Below are 17256 nucleotides of genomic sequence, written 5' to 3'. Positions count from 1 at the left end.
CCTCTCTAAAGTGCTTTGAACTGACGGCGGGGTTGAGTCAGACAGAGAGAGCCCTCCTGTGCAGATCCACCAGTGGGAAGGCAGCAGACGGATGCAAGCCCTCCTCCTCCTCCTTTTCCTTCACTGTCGCATCCATCCATTCTCTTATCCAACTATCCACCTATCCATCCACCCATTCGCCTCCAAGGGCGTCTGAGGAGGCGTCAGAGACCCGCCGGGCACGCGCCATGCGTGAGGACGAGTGAGTCCTTGGTGAATTTTACGCCTGCTGCCTCTGGTCTGTTTGGAGCGGCTATAACAGCTGAACCCGAACCGACTCAAGGATGAAAATGCTCCGGTTTCGCAGCCCCAGCATCCGCTCCCTGGACCAGGAGATCCCCTGCACGATCAGGTTGTTGGACGACTCTGAGCTCTCCTGCAGCATCCAGGTAAAAGCAAAGCGGCTGTTTGATGCTCCTGTTGCAGTCCCCTTCATCTTCCAGAGAGATAGATCAAATCTGTTGCAGTTTCAGTCTCATGTGGTTGATTATTATTCTGCTCGTATCATCATGTCTGCTGTGGAAACACCACAAATAGTGTGCATTGTTCTGCTTGTTATGACTGATTGTGGATCTCTGAGCTTTAAACTAATGAAGACATATATCTTTGTGTGATTGTGAACCACGTGGAAATAAGTTAGAATGAACTTCATCCTCATTAAATAGAAGAGCTCCATGAGTGTTGTGATGATGTCAAAGACAGGCAGAAATTTAAATGATTGTCTGCAGTTGCAGAGAGTCTCAGACTTTTGTTTAAGCTTATTTATTATGAGTTATTTTTAACTGATAGAATAAAGCACAACATCATAAACAGAAAAATAAATGACTAAATGCAAAGTTTAAAAAAGGCTTTAGATGAAGTTTAAGAACTTATCAAGTCTAAACCTCTTTTTTCAAATCATTTCAAACTGAAATACAAACAGTGCAAACACATATACACTGAATGCAATGAATTTTAGAATATATATATATATATATATATATATATATATATATATATAGAGAGAGAGAGAGAGAGAGAGAGAGAGTTTTTTTTTTTTTTTGACGGTTTTAATGTCGTCTCTGCAGCTTTTCCATACCTGAACCCGTCCTTTGGAGATATAGTGAAGTTTTGTATCTGTTCTCATAGTTGGTTTATTAAACATATAGAGTGTTTGATCATCTCCAGTTGTATTTATAATTTCTTAAATGGAAGAGTCTGTAGTAATAGGTTGTTTTTATTTTCAACATGACTTGAATTATTTTGAAATTAGTCATGTTTTCAAATTTGAATAATTTGTTGGACAGTGAGTTAGTCGGCTCTTTTTAAGATGATCTGGTAAATATTCTTTTTTTTCTGAAGTGGAAGAAAAATATGATTTCCAATACCTCAACAAAATAGATCAAGTATGGGAGGATGATGAAACAATATGAAGTTTACAAGGATGAATGATTCAAAATGTTTTTTTCTTTGTAAAGAACATATATTGACTTAGATTTTTGGAATATAACAAGTTTGATCATTATTATTTCTAAGTTAGCAAAAAAAAAGCTGAGAATAAGCATATTAAAACTACAGCAGATTTTTGAAAACTGTGGTATGATCTCTCAATAAAAACTTCCATTGATCTGTCTTCCATATAACTGAGACAAGTGCGTTCCTTCCTCCACTAATGTGTTACGCCCTTTGATGATGACTTCTATTCATCAAGTCAAAATGATGACTATTATAAAAAGAAATTAACTTCTAAATATTGTCAAGAAAATGTATATTATTTTTTCCCGCCGTCTTTTGAATTGAAGTCAGAACTGCACCGCTGAATAGAGTCAGCAGGAGGTAAAGCTGCTTTGTTAGCAGGTCGATGGTCTAATCGCTTGACAGTCGATTTTATGCTGAAGGGGTCAAAAAATGCCACAGTGGTGAGAAAGACAAGTGTCTGAAGAACACCTTTACAGGTCAGTGTTTCAGAGCTACAATATATTTTTTGTTGAAAATTGTAAAAAAAACTTGATAAATTCCCTAAATAAAACACTGCTCTGAACAAACAGAGAACTTAAATAGAGTTATAGGGGATCTGTCACTGTGCTGCATATGAGACCAACAATCTCACTGGTACTGTACTCAATTAATGATTTAAAACACTTAACTCTGTGCACATGGAGAGAACACTATAGATGCAGAAGTTGTGTTCCTTTGTGGGCGCAAAAGTGTGTTAAACTGTGGGTCATGTCAGGGCATATTAAAGGTTTCTTTTGCCAGTATACTTAAAAATAAAGGGTGCAGCACTGGCTGTGCTTTTAGCGGTGCATCTGTTTCTTTCTGCACCACAAGGAAATGGACATTTATTTTTCTAGCTGACTGCGTTTTCCAGGTCTTGCTTTAATGGGTTTGTGTTCCGGCGCTGCGCTACTCCTTCCTACATATTTCATGATATCCTGTTCTTCTCATGCTTCACCTCTGCTTAACAACAGCACTCCTCCTCTTATTCCAGTTTCTGCTTTCTATCTCAATATTCACTTCCCTTCAAAATCCCAGTTTTTAAAAATTCTGTTTTTCTGTAGTTTGGGATCAGATGCAAAGAAAAACACTAATTGTAACAATAATCATTAAAAAGCATCATTACTCTTTGAGTTCATGTGTGGTCTGTCATTATAAATCCTTCTTTCTGTTAAATACTTTATATCACTCAAGTTCCTCTATTTAAATAAAATATTTGACCAATTCCGTATTGTTTGAGACAGTAATAAAAAAAGAAAACAAATTTAAGCATTAAAATCAAGTGTTTATTTGATGACATTGTTTTTATATGGCACGTTCCAAATTATTATGCAAATTATATTTTGACGATTTGATGCAAATGACAGACTTAATTTGCAAGTCACTAACCATTAGAGTATAGCAGGGGTCTGCAAACAAAGACTACCAATGTCCAACCCCAAACTAAAATAACAAAACCCAGCAGTGTAAGACTGCTGGGGACAAAGAGGGAAAAAAGAATAAAAATAAATAAAAGAAAAATAAAATAGCATTTTTTTTAAAGTAAGGATTACTTAATTAGCATATTCAGTTTATATTAGTTACATTTATAAATTGATGGCTGATACATAGATGATACACTATGTAAGTTTTTACATCCCCGTTGAGCTGAAGATGTCTTGTTTGCTGAACACTACCTCCAAATTGCACAGATTTTATATGCAAAACAAAACTTTGGTAAAAAGTTTGATCTTTTATGAGTTAAAAGCACATATTATCTTATTCTGCACAATATTAGCCACCCAGAGCTTTTATTTTTTTCATTAACTCAAGAAAGTGCTTTCATAACAATATTGCACAAGGATAATGTTGACATAGTATTAAAATGAGTCAAAACATACTGCATTTGTGTTATGTCATATCTACAGTAAAAGGATAGGATACGTCAGAACAAAATATCACGTCTTAGAAATTCACAACCATTAACATGACAAAAAACTATATTTTGGCTTATTCATCTTTTGTAACAATATAAAGGGAACAGAGTAACGTAATGTCAGTTAATTCTGTAATGGGGCTTTTATTGCATGTGAAAAAAAACATTTTCACTTTTTCCTTAATATGCAAATTATAGTCATATAAATTTTTCACAATTGGACAGTGTCATTACTCATTTTTTTCATCCTCAGTAAATGGAGTGGTGATCAGCTTGTTCATATCCGCTCCCGCATCACAATATTCATTTGCTCCCACAAGGAGCGACAGGCAGTGCTTCAGAGATCAAGTCGACCTGATTCCAGAAAAAAAAAATAACTAAAAGAACTCATATTTCATAAATAATATGTTCTTTTGTGTGCCAAAGGTAATATATGATCATATATATGGATATAGTTTACTCTGAAAAGCTTAAGAAAAGCATTATATAGTCTTTAACTATTTCATGCTTTTCAGCAGTAGAGAGGTCTGTTCTCTTTTCTATATTGCTTGATAATGCTGGTCTGCTTCATAACGTTGAACGTCCTTCTTTAGTAGTTTTGTTCTTTAATTGAACTCACCTGGCAAACTAATCATCCCTGATTGATTTCAGTGATCCAGAGAGACACAATATCATCCAGGAGTTTAATTGAAAAACAAAGAGTTTTAAATACATTTTGCATAATAATTTGGAGTGCACTGTAAAAAGAAAAGAAAAATCATGTTTTCCTTTACACATCCTAATGCTATGTTTTTTTTTTTTTTTTTTGGAGATAGTGAGTTCTGTTATGATGCTCAATTGTAAGTAACTGACTGTCTTAAGGAAAACAATTTTGGTTTGTAAAATATGAAACGACAAATCCTATTTTTTGGTAAGAACGCTTTTATTACATCACTGGATTTCAAATACCTTCTACGTTACACTACTGACTGACTATCAAAATAATAATCTTTTATGTGTAAATTTATGTTTATTTTTTCCCCCAAACCTTTAAAAAGTGTGATTATTTTTCCCAATTTTCCTAAATTCCAAAATCTCACCAAGATTTGGAGATATCAACTGTTCACTCTCTAGTTTTGCTTTTTTTTTTTTTTTTTAATTTTAGTTTTTTGGGATATCTATTCTTGTTTTTGCGTTTTTTTAAGGCACTTATTTTAGCTCAGCAGCAGGAAAGGAGGCAGGTGCAGCGGGTTTGTGGCAGTCTGTGTGCGCTGAACATTTCTTCATGGTGTCTGGCCCCCTGGGGTAAGAGCGCTCAGCCTGCTGCGCCGTGTTCAGTGGAAATGTTTAGGCAGACCTGCTGCAGTAAACACACACAAGGATCAATACCCTCTGACCTCTTCTGCTTGCAGCTCTTGTCCCCATCATCACTTCTCTTCCTATCTGTTCTCTTCTTGTCCTCCTTGGTCTCCTTGAGCCTCCCTTACTTGTTCTCCGATCTGCCTTTCACCCCACTTATCCTCTGCTGCATTTCCAGTTTCACATTTGCCCCTCTGACCACCTTTTCTCACTTTCTATATTTAAACTGCTTGTCTGTTCCCCGCCCCCTCCCCCTCCCCGCTCCATCTCGTCTGTGTAGCACATAATGTATAATTAAGATAGATCACTGATCTTCATAAGGCTAACATCAGTCATCTGTCAGTGATGCTGACTCGCATAATGAATGTGTTCAGAATGAGGATAAAATATTCAAAAGCAGTGACGAAACAAAGTTCAGTAAATATAGATATAAACTGTGTGAGATATTGTGAGAACTAAAGACGTCAACCATAACGAGGGGGACCTGGTTAAAGACTAGATGGCGGCTGAAAATCATTAGATGGAAGTCCAGAACCGGAACCCCCTGCACATTGCACATTTGAAAAAGACTAATATTACCAGCGACCCAAACTGTTACACTTTGAATCTTAAACAGCTGAGGTGTCTCTGTCAAAACCTACGATGCTCTTTGACATGCCGTAGCTCCTCACATGATCAACAATGTGAATTAGCTCATCTGCAAAGAACAGCAGCTTTGTTCTGTAAGCATCACTATAAAGCAGATTTTCACCGTTATGCAACTAATTTTTAATTTAAAGTGTTTTATTCTGGTGCAAAGGTACTTTTTTGCGTGAGGTTAACGGCAATCAAACGTAAACGCCCGTCTGGAGCTAAAGCTCCAATGTAAAAGTCTTAACAATTTTACAAATCTAAACACTTTTGTTTCTTTATATCCTTTTTTGAGATTAATAAAGGGTTTACTCTCTTTTTGACACATTTTAAGCTAATCCTGAACACTAAGCCATCTATTTAAATTAAAAAATTTTAATTAGAACTCGGAAATCGTGCGAAATTTCTGTTTCCGGCTATTGATTTTCAGCCGCCATCTTGCCATCAAATCCTGCTGCTTTGGTAGTTGTTAGGGGTGCAACGACGAATTGCCTTAATCAATAAATCGATTTCTATTCCTACCATCGAACCAGATCCATCTGTCTGAGACAAGCTGTTAATCGACTCGATTATACCATTATAAAATCGCTTCAAAATTAAATAAATCGACTATATTGATCTTGGCAAACCACTTGGAATGAGGTACGGTAGGTTTATTGTACTAAAAACATCCATCACAGCAGACAATACACATGTGGCAGCAAAAAATAATCAAACATCATTACAGTTCAATGAATTTCATACATGTGACCATAGATTGTGCTATAATGTTCTAATAATGTTCCATTTGTAGGATTTTTATGTGGAAATACAATGAATTTGGAAAACTTCACCTGCACTGTTCAACCAGGCATTAATCTTGGAGTCACATTGGTTGAATTTTTGGCTAAAGAAAGTTGTGGATCGATTTTAGGTCAGCCAATCAGATTGTTGAATGATTACATGAATTGCACCAGCAACCATAAATAATGATATGAATGGAATTGTTGCTAAAAGGGATCATTACACCCTTACTATTTGTGTTCAGGGATTATTAACAAATCATTAGTTCAGTCTATTTTAACAGGCTTCTTTAGGGTGCTATTGTATTTCACTGTGGTCAGAGGAAGGTTTGTGAGGCTAAGATTACTCTTCGTGTGTGTGTGAGCACGTGTTTGTGTTTGCATGTGTGTTCTTTCAGACAGAATCAAAACTGATCTCGAGCTCCTGTTTCAGCTCCAAGGCATTCTTTGAAGCCAGCTATAAATAGCATCAGTTTTCTATTCTTGTTCCGTTCCAGATGTCTGTGAACCTTTGATGCGCTATAAAAGACGGCTAAAAGAAATAATCTCTTTTCTGATTGGTGCTCGTAGCTGAGAGGAAGCCGTGTAAGATGAGTCAGGGCGATGAAAGGGAGGGAGCAATGGATGCATCAACCGAGATTGAAATGAGAAACAAAGTTAGATGGCTGATATCAGGAAATATGGGAAGCTATAGATGCTTGGAAAATGCAATCTGAGAAGATCACAGTGAAAACTAACAGCCTGAACGAGAAGGAAATGAGGTAGAGCTGTTATGGAAAAAGGATTAGGATGACTTAGAAACCAACTCAATAGGATTCTGAAAGAGCAAGCTGGTTGTTCAAGAGGAGGGAAGTGTGAAGAACAAAGACTTACAAATAAGAGAAGTGATTAAAAACTTTGAGAAATGATTTTAAACTTTGTAAAACAGATTGTTAAACTGATCTTCTGCCACATATGAGAAGCTCGGTCACAGTGACTGCAGTGTACTTTCTGATCAGGTGTAAATTACTGGAAGAAAGCACAAGATGAGGCCACAGATGGCAAGAGGAGAACATAACTGCTGTGTTTTGCCCTTTCAGTGAACATGACAGCCATGAGTTTTACACAAAACCCAGATCTGCAGTTTAATTTGTCTTTCTTTCCACATTCAAGCCAAAACTAAAGGTTTGTAGTTGTTGTCAGCATTTTATTTGTTTTCTTTATTTCAGCATGACACACATTGAGTGTTGCAGCTGTTATAGATTTTAGAAAACTGGATTCGTCTGGATGTTCATGGAACCGTCTCAAAATGCACAAAATCACTGTGCATAATAGTCTGCCACAGATTTACTGCAAAAGAAATAAACTCTAAACTCCTGTTGTTTTTATGGCTTTAAAATTTACTAAAACTAAATATTTGAATACAATCTATTTATGGGCATGATTCATGTTTCAGCTCCAAAAGCCACGCCCCCTCAGAGGAAACAGAGGCTTAAGATCAACATGAAAAATGGCTTTTTAAGACATTTAGGTTGTGAAATTTTGGTTAAAAACATCATAATCACAACTAAAACACTACTGGGATATTTTTTTCATCGGGGGACTTTAAAAACAATGAAAATCCAAATTGTGTTTTGGGTGTTTTTAAAATCTTGTGGCATTTTTCTCATGATGGAGGACATATATGAAGAAAATTAAGATTAAAACTGTGTGGGACTTTAAAGTAAAAAAATGTAACACTATAAGTTTCAAATAGGGTTAAATAATTCACATTACCTTCTTTAGCATTGCTAAAAAGGCTGTTTGATCTGTTTTGTTTGCTGGAGGTCATTTAACTAGTCATTTACATTTTTTTTTTTCTGAACCAAACAAATTCAGATGTTGCTTCCTGCAGGTGCTGCGTTTCTTCCCCTTTTCAACCTTTAAAATCCTGACATTCAGGGAAAGCAGTTCCTCCATGTGCAGAAACTCACAGATTCATTCTCAGATCTACTTCAAAGTTATTTATGCTGCGTGCCCAACCGTGAAACTCTCTGTGTTCATGTAGGCGCTCACTAAATGCATTAAATCACGTCTCCGTTAAATCACGTGTGATCGTTCCTGAAGCATGGTGGGTGATGATAAGGAAATAGGTTTTACTCCATTCTCTGTGGAGCAAGGTCGCAGTCGTGATGCTGCAAGTGACCGTCACAGAGATGAGAGAGTATTGTGTACTACTTGTGATAGCAAGACAATGCACAATATGTTTTTGCAACTTATTTATAAAAGCATGTTTATTCAGAACTATTTGAACAAAGTGGTTTGCACTGAAAGTGGTGCATATGGGGTCAAAGAAACAAAAGGTTTGAGACAAAAATGGATTCAAGTAAATAAAAAAAATATTAATAACATTAAACAAAGCCAATAATTAGAAAAAAAATTGAATCTGCAAAATATATGCTACCAAGCAAAGTAGTATTTAAAAAATGCTAAGATGACTAACAAACTAACTTTCAGTGAAACTAGTAATGACTGTTTGCATCCACAAGACACCTGAAATCAGTCAGGGGGTTAGCAGACGCAGAAAGTTAAGTTTAAAGTCCCACTCTTGATCTATTTTAAGAGTGTAATTATGCATTTTTTACCCCAAATTAAAAAAAAGACATAGTTTCTGTAGAGCATCATGAGTTCATTAGAACTTTGCGTCTGATTTTTGTCCGGGACCGCTGCTGTGGAGAAACACCACCCACCTTCCTTTTACCAATTCTCCCACAAGTTTAAAGCCCCTTATAGTACTGTTGCAACAAAAAATGAGGACTATTGGAGCTGTCCAGTTGTACAATTTGGAGCCATTTAAGAGCTCAGCTGAGGAAAATGAAGACGTTCATGGATTTATTACCGGTAGTCTACAAGTGGATGTATTAGAATGGGGTGAAGCAGGGAGCTTGTGGCCTGACCATTATATTTTCGACGTTTGAGTAAAATTAGAGCATAAGTTTCTTCATATATGCCCTTCTTCATCAGAAAAATGCCACAAGAATATATATATATTTACTGAACTTTTATTTAACCAGGTGAGACATTAAGGACATGTTCTTATTTACAATAACGGCAGATAAAAGCACATCAAAATAAAACACCATCGGTTTGTCCGTCCATCCATCCATCTTTTTGACATTTGTCCCTCATGACATCATGGAATCACCAGAGCCTACTGCGTACTGCTGGGTAAAGGCAGGATACACCCTGGACAGGTCACCAGTTGGTCAGAAGACACATTCACTCCCACACGCGCTCACACTTAGGAACACCTTTACAGGAACCAATTGGCCAATGAAGCATGTTTTTGAACTTTGGGAGGAAGTTGGAGAGCACAGAGAAAACCCATGCATGGAGAGAACATGGAAACTCCACACAGAAAGGACCCAGTCAGGATTAGAACCTGGGCCTTTTGGTGCGAGGTGAGAGCGTTAACCACTGCAGCCCTGTTAAAAACACAAAAAACAACATTTTTATTGGAGTGGGTTTTAGAGCATTTTCTGAATAGAAAACAAAGAAGGTAAACCTTTCTTTAATCTCTCCTGAAATACATTTAAACATTGTTTTTCATTCATTATAGAGACAAAAAGTTAATCTAAAACCAAAAATCCAACAAAATGTTTCCCAGGAGCATTATAAACACTTTCATAAAGCATCTGTCCAGTGTTTGCCCTCCTTACCAGAGAAGCTTTAATAGAGTTGTATGTGGGTAGAGGGGTGTATCATCGTCTTCCAGTCCCCCTCCACTCTCTGATTCTTCCTGCAGTGATCCACTTTGACCCGGAGTGAGCAGTGAGAGTCGGTTTACCTCACGGGGGGGATTGCAGGACTTTAAAACTGCTCCTCAGACAGCATGTAAGCTTAATTAGGTATGCTGCATCAAGAAGTGAAGTGTGTCACAGTGGATTTAGAACACTTGTAGTTGAGCTTGCATGCATAATGATAAAACACAAGCAGCGTTTAACCAAGTCAAGGTTTTATGCATGAGTCATTAAAGTAAAAGCACCAGTTAAAAACAAATCCTTCACCTTCATCCATGTTGGACAGCATTTTCAGATGGACAAAGTGTTGCAAACCACAAATGCGCTTCTACCAGGTAAAAATAAACTGCATCCACTGCTGCCAGGTTAAATATCTATTGTATCTTTCAATAGTCCTCAAGAAGAAACTTAACAAATTAAAATAGGTTTCCTTTTTTTAGTTAAAAATTTCTACGAACTCACATATAAGAATAAATAATTGATTTAATGTGTTTTTTTTAATATTCAAGTTGAGAATAGTTTTCTATTTTGCTTCTGAGGTCTTGTTGGTCTGAAGCATTTTGCTTTATCCTAAAAAAAGAGCTACATATAGTAAAAACAAACATGTCAAAGTGCACTTTGTCTGTGATAAACTGAGCACATTCCTCGCTGAGCCTCTCTTTAAACGGCGTGCACACGTCTGTGTGATCCAGTGAGGCCCAGAGAGCAGCACTTTGCTGTCATTTGGTAAGATCATGCTGAGACAGGATGACCCTGTAAATTCTTAATGCCCAGCCTTTGGAAATATAAAATATGCATTCGGACCTTGTTGGACATGACATAGACTCTTTACATCTCTCTTTCTGCTCGTTCTATCTCTCTTTTATTCGCTCTCCTCTTTTTTAGCTCAACCTTTTTTTTTGCAGCCTTTCAACATGTTCCACTCTGTCTGGACTGGTTCTTTTTCTTGTTCCTTGGCTTCTGTCCATCTCTCTTCACATCACAAGCTTCTGCCCTGAGAACCAGACAGAGAAAAGGTATCGTTTGATGATCTGGACAGAAACACCTCCCAGTACAGCAGTTTTCACCCTTTTTGAGCTATTTCTCTCCTCTCTCTGTCTGTCTGTATCTATTTGCTCTTCAGATTTAACAGCTTAGTAACACTGTTGTCACGGATCAGAAGAAAATCCTTAAAAGATGGAGACAGATATAGACTAACACACATGCTGTTGCACTTGAGCGGCTTAGGCAGACACAAACATCCCTGTTTATGATTTATTTGTAAAAACACAGCATCTACAGGTTTTCCAACCCCTTACCTAACTTAGATCATTACACTAATATAGCTAACCCTCAAACAAAGTTCTATCAATATGTTAAAACATACCAAACACACAACAACTTCTTTTTTTTGGTTTCTTCCGTTAAAAAAACATTTATGGATTCTTACACACAAACACATACAAATGGCCCACAGGCAGGCCTGTATAAAATACAATCACAGCTGCTTCCATTGGGACACAAATTAAGACTTGACAGCAAATCTGCATCAGCCGATGGGGATGTTCTGTTTCAGAGTTACTGACAGCGGATTATTGCCACAGCGATCAAGCAAACTGTCAGGGGACACTATCCTAATTATTCTGTAAAGATGTTAAATAAGACGCTGGACCATTTATTTGGATGACTAATTGGTTAAATAAAGTAATTCAAAAGGTTTACTAATTTTTGTGATCGAGTTTTGAGTCTTTTGGAACCACGAGAAATAGAGATGGAATCAAAATCAGCTACAAAGGCCATTGCCATTGTGTCACTGAAGTGAAATTCTTCTTTTAATTTAGGAATTATGTTGTTGAAATAATATGTTTCAGTAATGTCATACGCAAGGAGAAAATCCTGTCCACCACTCATAAACTGACTCATTTCATCTCTTTAAGACCACTTTGCTTTCCCCTTTTAAAAGAAAAATTCAGAACTCCCTGTTCTGATGGTCATGACGCTAAAGGATTAGCTCACATTTAGCCTACTAGATGTCACAAACGGCAGACGGCTGGATCCAAGTGCAGCAGGTTTATTTTGGCACAGACAAGAGAACAGGAATGAAGCACAGCTAAAAGTCCACAAAGCTAAATCAGGGTCAGGCAGGCAGGGGTCGAGCACGAACATGAGGGAATCACAGAACAACCAGAGTGGTCAGGGTCCAGACGAGGGTCAGGGCAGGCAGCAAACAATCAGAGTCGAAGATGAAGCAGGGTCAGATGAAACAGAAGATCAGGTCAGGATGAGAATGCTCAGTGATGGAGGCAAAGTGGCACAAACAAGACTTCGCACTGTGCTCTAATTAAATACTGCTGGGGGTGATTGTAGATGGAAAACAGCTGTGGGCTTCTGGGAGTGACAGCAGTGAAGTGTGGAGACCCAGGAAGTGTTGGTGCTATATATGTCAATAGTACTCAGGTGATGGATCCCATCTATGGCCAGAGGGGGAGCCAAGGGATGGATTCATGACACTAGGTCAGTGGTGTCAAGCTCATGGCCTCTAGGGCCTGCTTCCGACTGATTTTCCCTTAACCCTGCCTTATCTGCTGTTGATTACCTGGATCAGGTGTGTTTAGCCAATAAAGAGTTTCAACAGCAGGTTGGTTGGAGAACATGTAGAACACCGACCCTCGAGGTCTGGAGTTTTACACCCCTGCACTAGATCTTTAAGAATTCAAAAATTTAGGTAGAATAACGGCTATCTGACTATTATTTCAAGTGTTTTGGTGTAAATCATGTTATGCTCGTTTTTTTTTCATAACCATTGTTGAGGTCTAAGATTGAACAGATAACTTAAATGCAGAAGTCAGAATCTAGTTGGTAAAAGTAAACTTTATTTATTACTTGTACATGTAGGAAAAAGGAGGGGTACAACAATAGAATAAAAAAAAAACTTAGAACCAAAACAAAAAGGACACTGGAAACTCAGTAGCTGAAACCATGTGATTATAGGGCGAAAACATAGATGAGTATAAAAGGAGCAGGTATGGCAATTACCCAAAGAGGTTGCAGAACATAATCCAAATTAAATTTAATTTCATATATTCAAAATTTTCCCATTGTGTTAAAACATTCCACATTTGAATCATACTGGAAAATCACATTAGAAAATAAATAAAATAGAAACAAACGACAGGTAATCACGACATTTTTATTTTTATCGCAGTTTGTGCAGCTCTGAAAATCTGTATTTGGGGTTTGTTTTTGGAGACAAGCTTTAAAAGGGCAAAAAATGAAATAGGAATGTTATTCTTCTCATTGCTCTACATGAAGGCATGTGGACTTATGTTGTGTACTGAATATGTTAATGTAATGCACTCTTCATTAAAGGAACAAATAAATGAACAAAAGTTAAGAACAGCACTACATCATCTGCATAATAAAAGAACACAACACATTGGAAAAAGGTTGCCAAGTGGACACACAAAGAAATATGAAGAAAGTCATGCTACTTTTACAATGATTCTTAGAACCAGTCGGATTTAGTAAAAAATAAATTTGAATTAGTAGGTATTTGTCTGAGGTGGTGATGACATTTTGTCAGTTTAGTGTTTGAATGAAGGGATCTTGCACACATTCACAGTTTTAATTGACCCTCACAGAAATGAATAGAAATGACTATCCATATAACTGTTTGAATTAAGAACCTCTCACTTATTTAGAGTTTAGGGTCTTCTTCAGTAGTAATTACAGCAGCATTGTAACATCAAGCTCAGCAGATTAAAAAAAAAGAGCAGAAAAGTAGTCGAGAATCTTCTTTGTGTTTTAGGGTGCTCTGTAAAAATAGCAGAACTACCGGGAATGGTGGTCAATTAAATATTGACGTGATAATGTTTGCCGCGTAACGTTCTGATGAGATCAGCCTGGATGTAAATTCTGCTGCTTGTTCGTCTCTGGGGCGTTTTTGGATTCATTGACCTGAAAATATATTTAACTGTGTGTCCTGTTTGGATTTCCAACCTTGTGTTTTGCACTTTCTTTCCTGCAATTATCATTTGCAATTCAGTCAGAATACATCAAACAAACATTTTCCACTCACTTTGCTGATTTTTATAAACATTTTCTTACAGCTTTTAACGTGTTACTTGAGCTTGTTCTGTTAACACATTCACTACACCTCAGTTTCCGCTCATAACACTGTACTTACGAGTATTGTGGCATGACTCACCGCCAAATTGATGGTGTAGCCTTGGCAAGGAATTGACACATTTACTCTGCTGACTGTAAGAATTTATGCATCCCAGATCAAAGATGGCTAGAGTAAAAGAAGCCAACGCGAACACTGAGACAACAATATCATAAAAATGCATTAAATCACAAAATTAAGATCATAGAGTTTGATTGTGTGGAACCTGTTCCACTAGGTGTGGTATGTGCTCAACGTGATTGCATGACTGTTCAACCTGAAAATAGGTCATTTTTCATCCTTTCAGCCATCAGGAGATGCATGTAATATTCAACACAAATGAGAGACTGTGTGTGCTTAAAAAACTGCAGAGGGAGAGTTGTGGAAACGCAGGCAAAATATTAGAGTGCATGAAAATGAGGACAGTTTAATATTAAGAAAACGCCCAAAGAAAGCGAGTAGTTTCATGGCAATTAAGACGGCTCAAGGTGGCGGTGAGCATGAGAATCACAAGTAGAAGGAATGAAGAGAAAAACATTGGAAAACTGAATCCCAAGTGTCAATTTTAATCCTTTTTGTCTGTTTTTTTTTCTTTCTTTGCTACTGTTTGTTCGAGTCAATCCCACTGAACAGAGATCCTGAAGACGCACTTTAGCCACAACCAAAGTCAGCAGATGTCAGTCACTTTACGATGCATTTCAGATGAGGGTGTAATGTGCAAAGCTGATGACTTAAACCAATGTCCTCAGCTTGTTTGCTGACAAGGACCTGAACTTGCTAAGTGCTGCTGATGTGGCAGGAGGAAGAGGAAAGAGTGGAAAATCTGGAGCTTCACTTTTAAGTGTTTTTAGATGAAAAGAAATGGCATAAAATGAGCTGCTCTCAGTGAAGAGTATCTACAGAGGGATCAAGATTATTTGAACATAAAATAGAAGTTGCCAGGAGGACATATTTTCTGTTTTATTGTGTGCTCACATTGGTTTATCTACCATTTTATTTTTTTATTCTGTTAGCAAAAGAGAACTCAGCTGTGGAACTGAAACATTTTTAAAAATACAGTTTCCTGATGTTTTGACAAAGTATCTACAGTATACTTTTGGTACCACAGCTTTCTGTCTCCTTTGGGGGGAGAACAGTGAAGGCAAAACCACAACGGATCCAGATTCGGGATTAAAAAGTTCAAAAGAAGCTTTAATCAAAAAATGTTTTGGAAAATGAAAATCACAAAGGAGGGTGCTTAATGATCAAAACATATGTGACAGCCAAATGCTCCTCCAGCAAACAAAGAGCAGAGCCAAAATGGGAGGAGCTGCAGCAATCTACAGAAAAACATACATATATTAGACCACTAGCAAGTATTTATTATCTTTTTGTTGAAACTTTGTCACTTAATGGGGAAATTTAAAATAAATAGCAAAGAAAATGTGCATCCACACTAGAACATTCTTCCAAAATCTGTGGTGTATTAAATATTTCCTAATTTTCACATCACATAGTCTCACACTTAAGTGAAATCTTTTTTTTTTTTTTTTTTTAAGACTGAGATCATACTTTTGTTTTGTAGGAGAAATGTCCAGCTAAGAAGATATGAGAAATAAAAAAAATATCAGTTATTGGAAGTAGGACAAAATAGCGCTAAATTGGACGAGCGCTTTGGCATTGATCTGAGATCTTTTCACTTAAATCGGCCTGTCTTTATGCTGTCTGAGGATCAGGCGATGTAAACAGAGCTGTTATTGATTACGCTCTCCCCAAAAATGTGTTTATTTACCGGCACAATTGAAAGCTGAGTCAACAAAGTAACAAAAGAAACTATTTTGCAAGGAGAGGTCAGGAACTTGGAGGAATGGAGTTTTTAACAGAAAGGTCAAATGCTTTTTAAATGTATGAAGCATTAAACACATATTTAGGATTTTTGTTATTGCTGCAAAAAAAATGCAAACGTTCATGACAACACGCTCATCTAATGTGTTTTGTTGCTTCTCAGAGAGACACTAAAGGCCAGTTCCTGTTGGACCATGTGTGCAATCATTACAACCTGCTGGAGAAGGACTACTTTGGGATTCGATATGTAGATCCTGAGAAGCAAAGGGTAAGCAGAAACACGGCAAGGACACGTTCAAAACACACCAAACTAAAAAGGATTTAAATCCAATAAGTCACAATTTAATTCAGTTTTTAGTTTAACATCAAATAAACACCAAAAAATCACATATTTTGTGTTTTGAACTGAACTAAGGTTACATTTTCATTAGTAAAATGACAAATTCTAATTCCACAAACAAACAATTAAGAGGCAATTATGCTGCTAAAAACTGGCTTCTGAATGAGGATACATTTTATTTTATTAATCGTTTGTCTTTTAAAGTGTCAGAACATTTAAACACATTTTAAAGGGGCACAACATTTAGAGACTATATTTTTTCTATTGTAAAACTGTTCCCAGGGTTATGCAAAAATTTAAAAAGTCTGACACTTTTTAAGACATATTTTGTGCAGAGCAGCAGGAGTTCATTAGAAATTCGCCTGTTGTGGGTGATACCGTCGCTCGGAAGTTAACCTTTGCTAATTTCCCATCAGCCCCTTGTTTAAGCTCTTTCTTCTGCTAGTTTTTTATAGCACCTCACAAGCCCAAGCTAACATAAAAGATTTTTTAAAGTATTTTAGGTCCAACTAATAATTTGTGAGTTTTCTGCCAGTTGCTTTATTCTTGTTGTTCTACCTCTAAATTCACTGTATAATCATAAGCTCATTTCAGTGTTTTTCCTGTGTTTGTTTTTGTTTTATATGAGTTTTAATGCAAAGAAACTGAGGAGAAGATTTGACACAGTCACACAGACTATAGCATAAAATGGAGCTACACTCAGACATTAGCTCAAGTTTGGGGTATTCTTCCGCTATCACATTTTCTTATTCAATCATGGGATAAATATATACATAGTAAAATTGTGTTTTTGGGTGTTTTTAATATGTTCACGGAGGACATAAATAAATGAAATTCAGCTAAAAATTGCATTTATGTGAATGAGGAGCAGATGGAAAAAATCCCCTTTGAAAAAACTTGTAGAGAACTAAATCCATGTACGTCTTACCATCGTATACATATATTAAGTATATCAAACACACTTTCAACCTAAAATTCTGTTACGTAGGCGATATAAAGACTTGTTGATT

General features: G+C 36.8%; 1 protein-coding gene across 5 annotated transcripts in view; it reads left to right on the top strand.

The window, feature by feature from the left end:
- Positions 1-6: 6 nt before the first annotated feature.
- The window catches only part of frmd3 (FERM domain containing 3), a 50584-nt gene continuing 33334 nt past the window's right edge, over positions 7-17256 (top strand). For all 5 annotated transcript variants that reach the window (XM_024275728.2, XM_024275726.2, XM_024275727.2 and 2 more), the window contains exons 1-2: positions 7-428; positions 16070-16174. In XM_024275728.2, coding sequence (XP_024131496.1) covers positions 324-428; positions 16070-16174 — 210 coding nt within the window. In that variant the 5' untranslated portion in view covers positions 7-323. The remainder of the gene's footprint in view (positions 429-16069; positions 16175-17256) is intronic.

This window comes from Oryzias melastigma, linkage group LG9, assembly GCF_002922805.2.
Source record: "Oryzias melastigma strain HK-1 linkage group LG9, ASM292280v2, whole genome shotgun sequence".
Lineage (NCBI taxonomy): Eukaryota > Metazoa > Chordata > Actinopteri > Beloniformes > Adrianichthyidae > Oryzias > Oryzias melastigma.
Note: the sequence above shows the minus strand (reverse complement) of the source record. Positions and strands in the feature narration are given on the sequence as shown.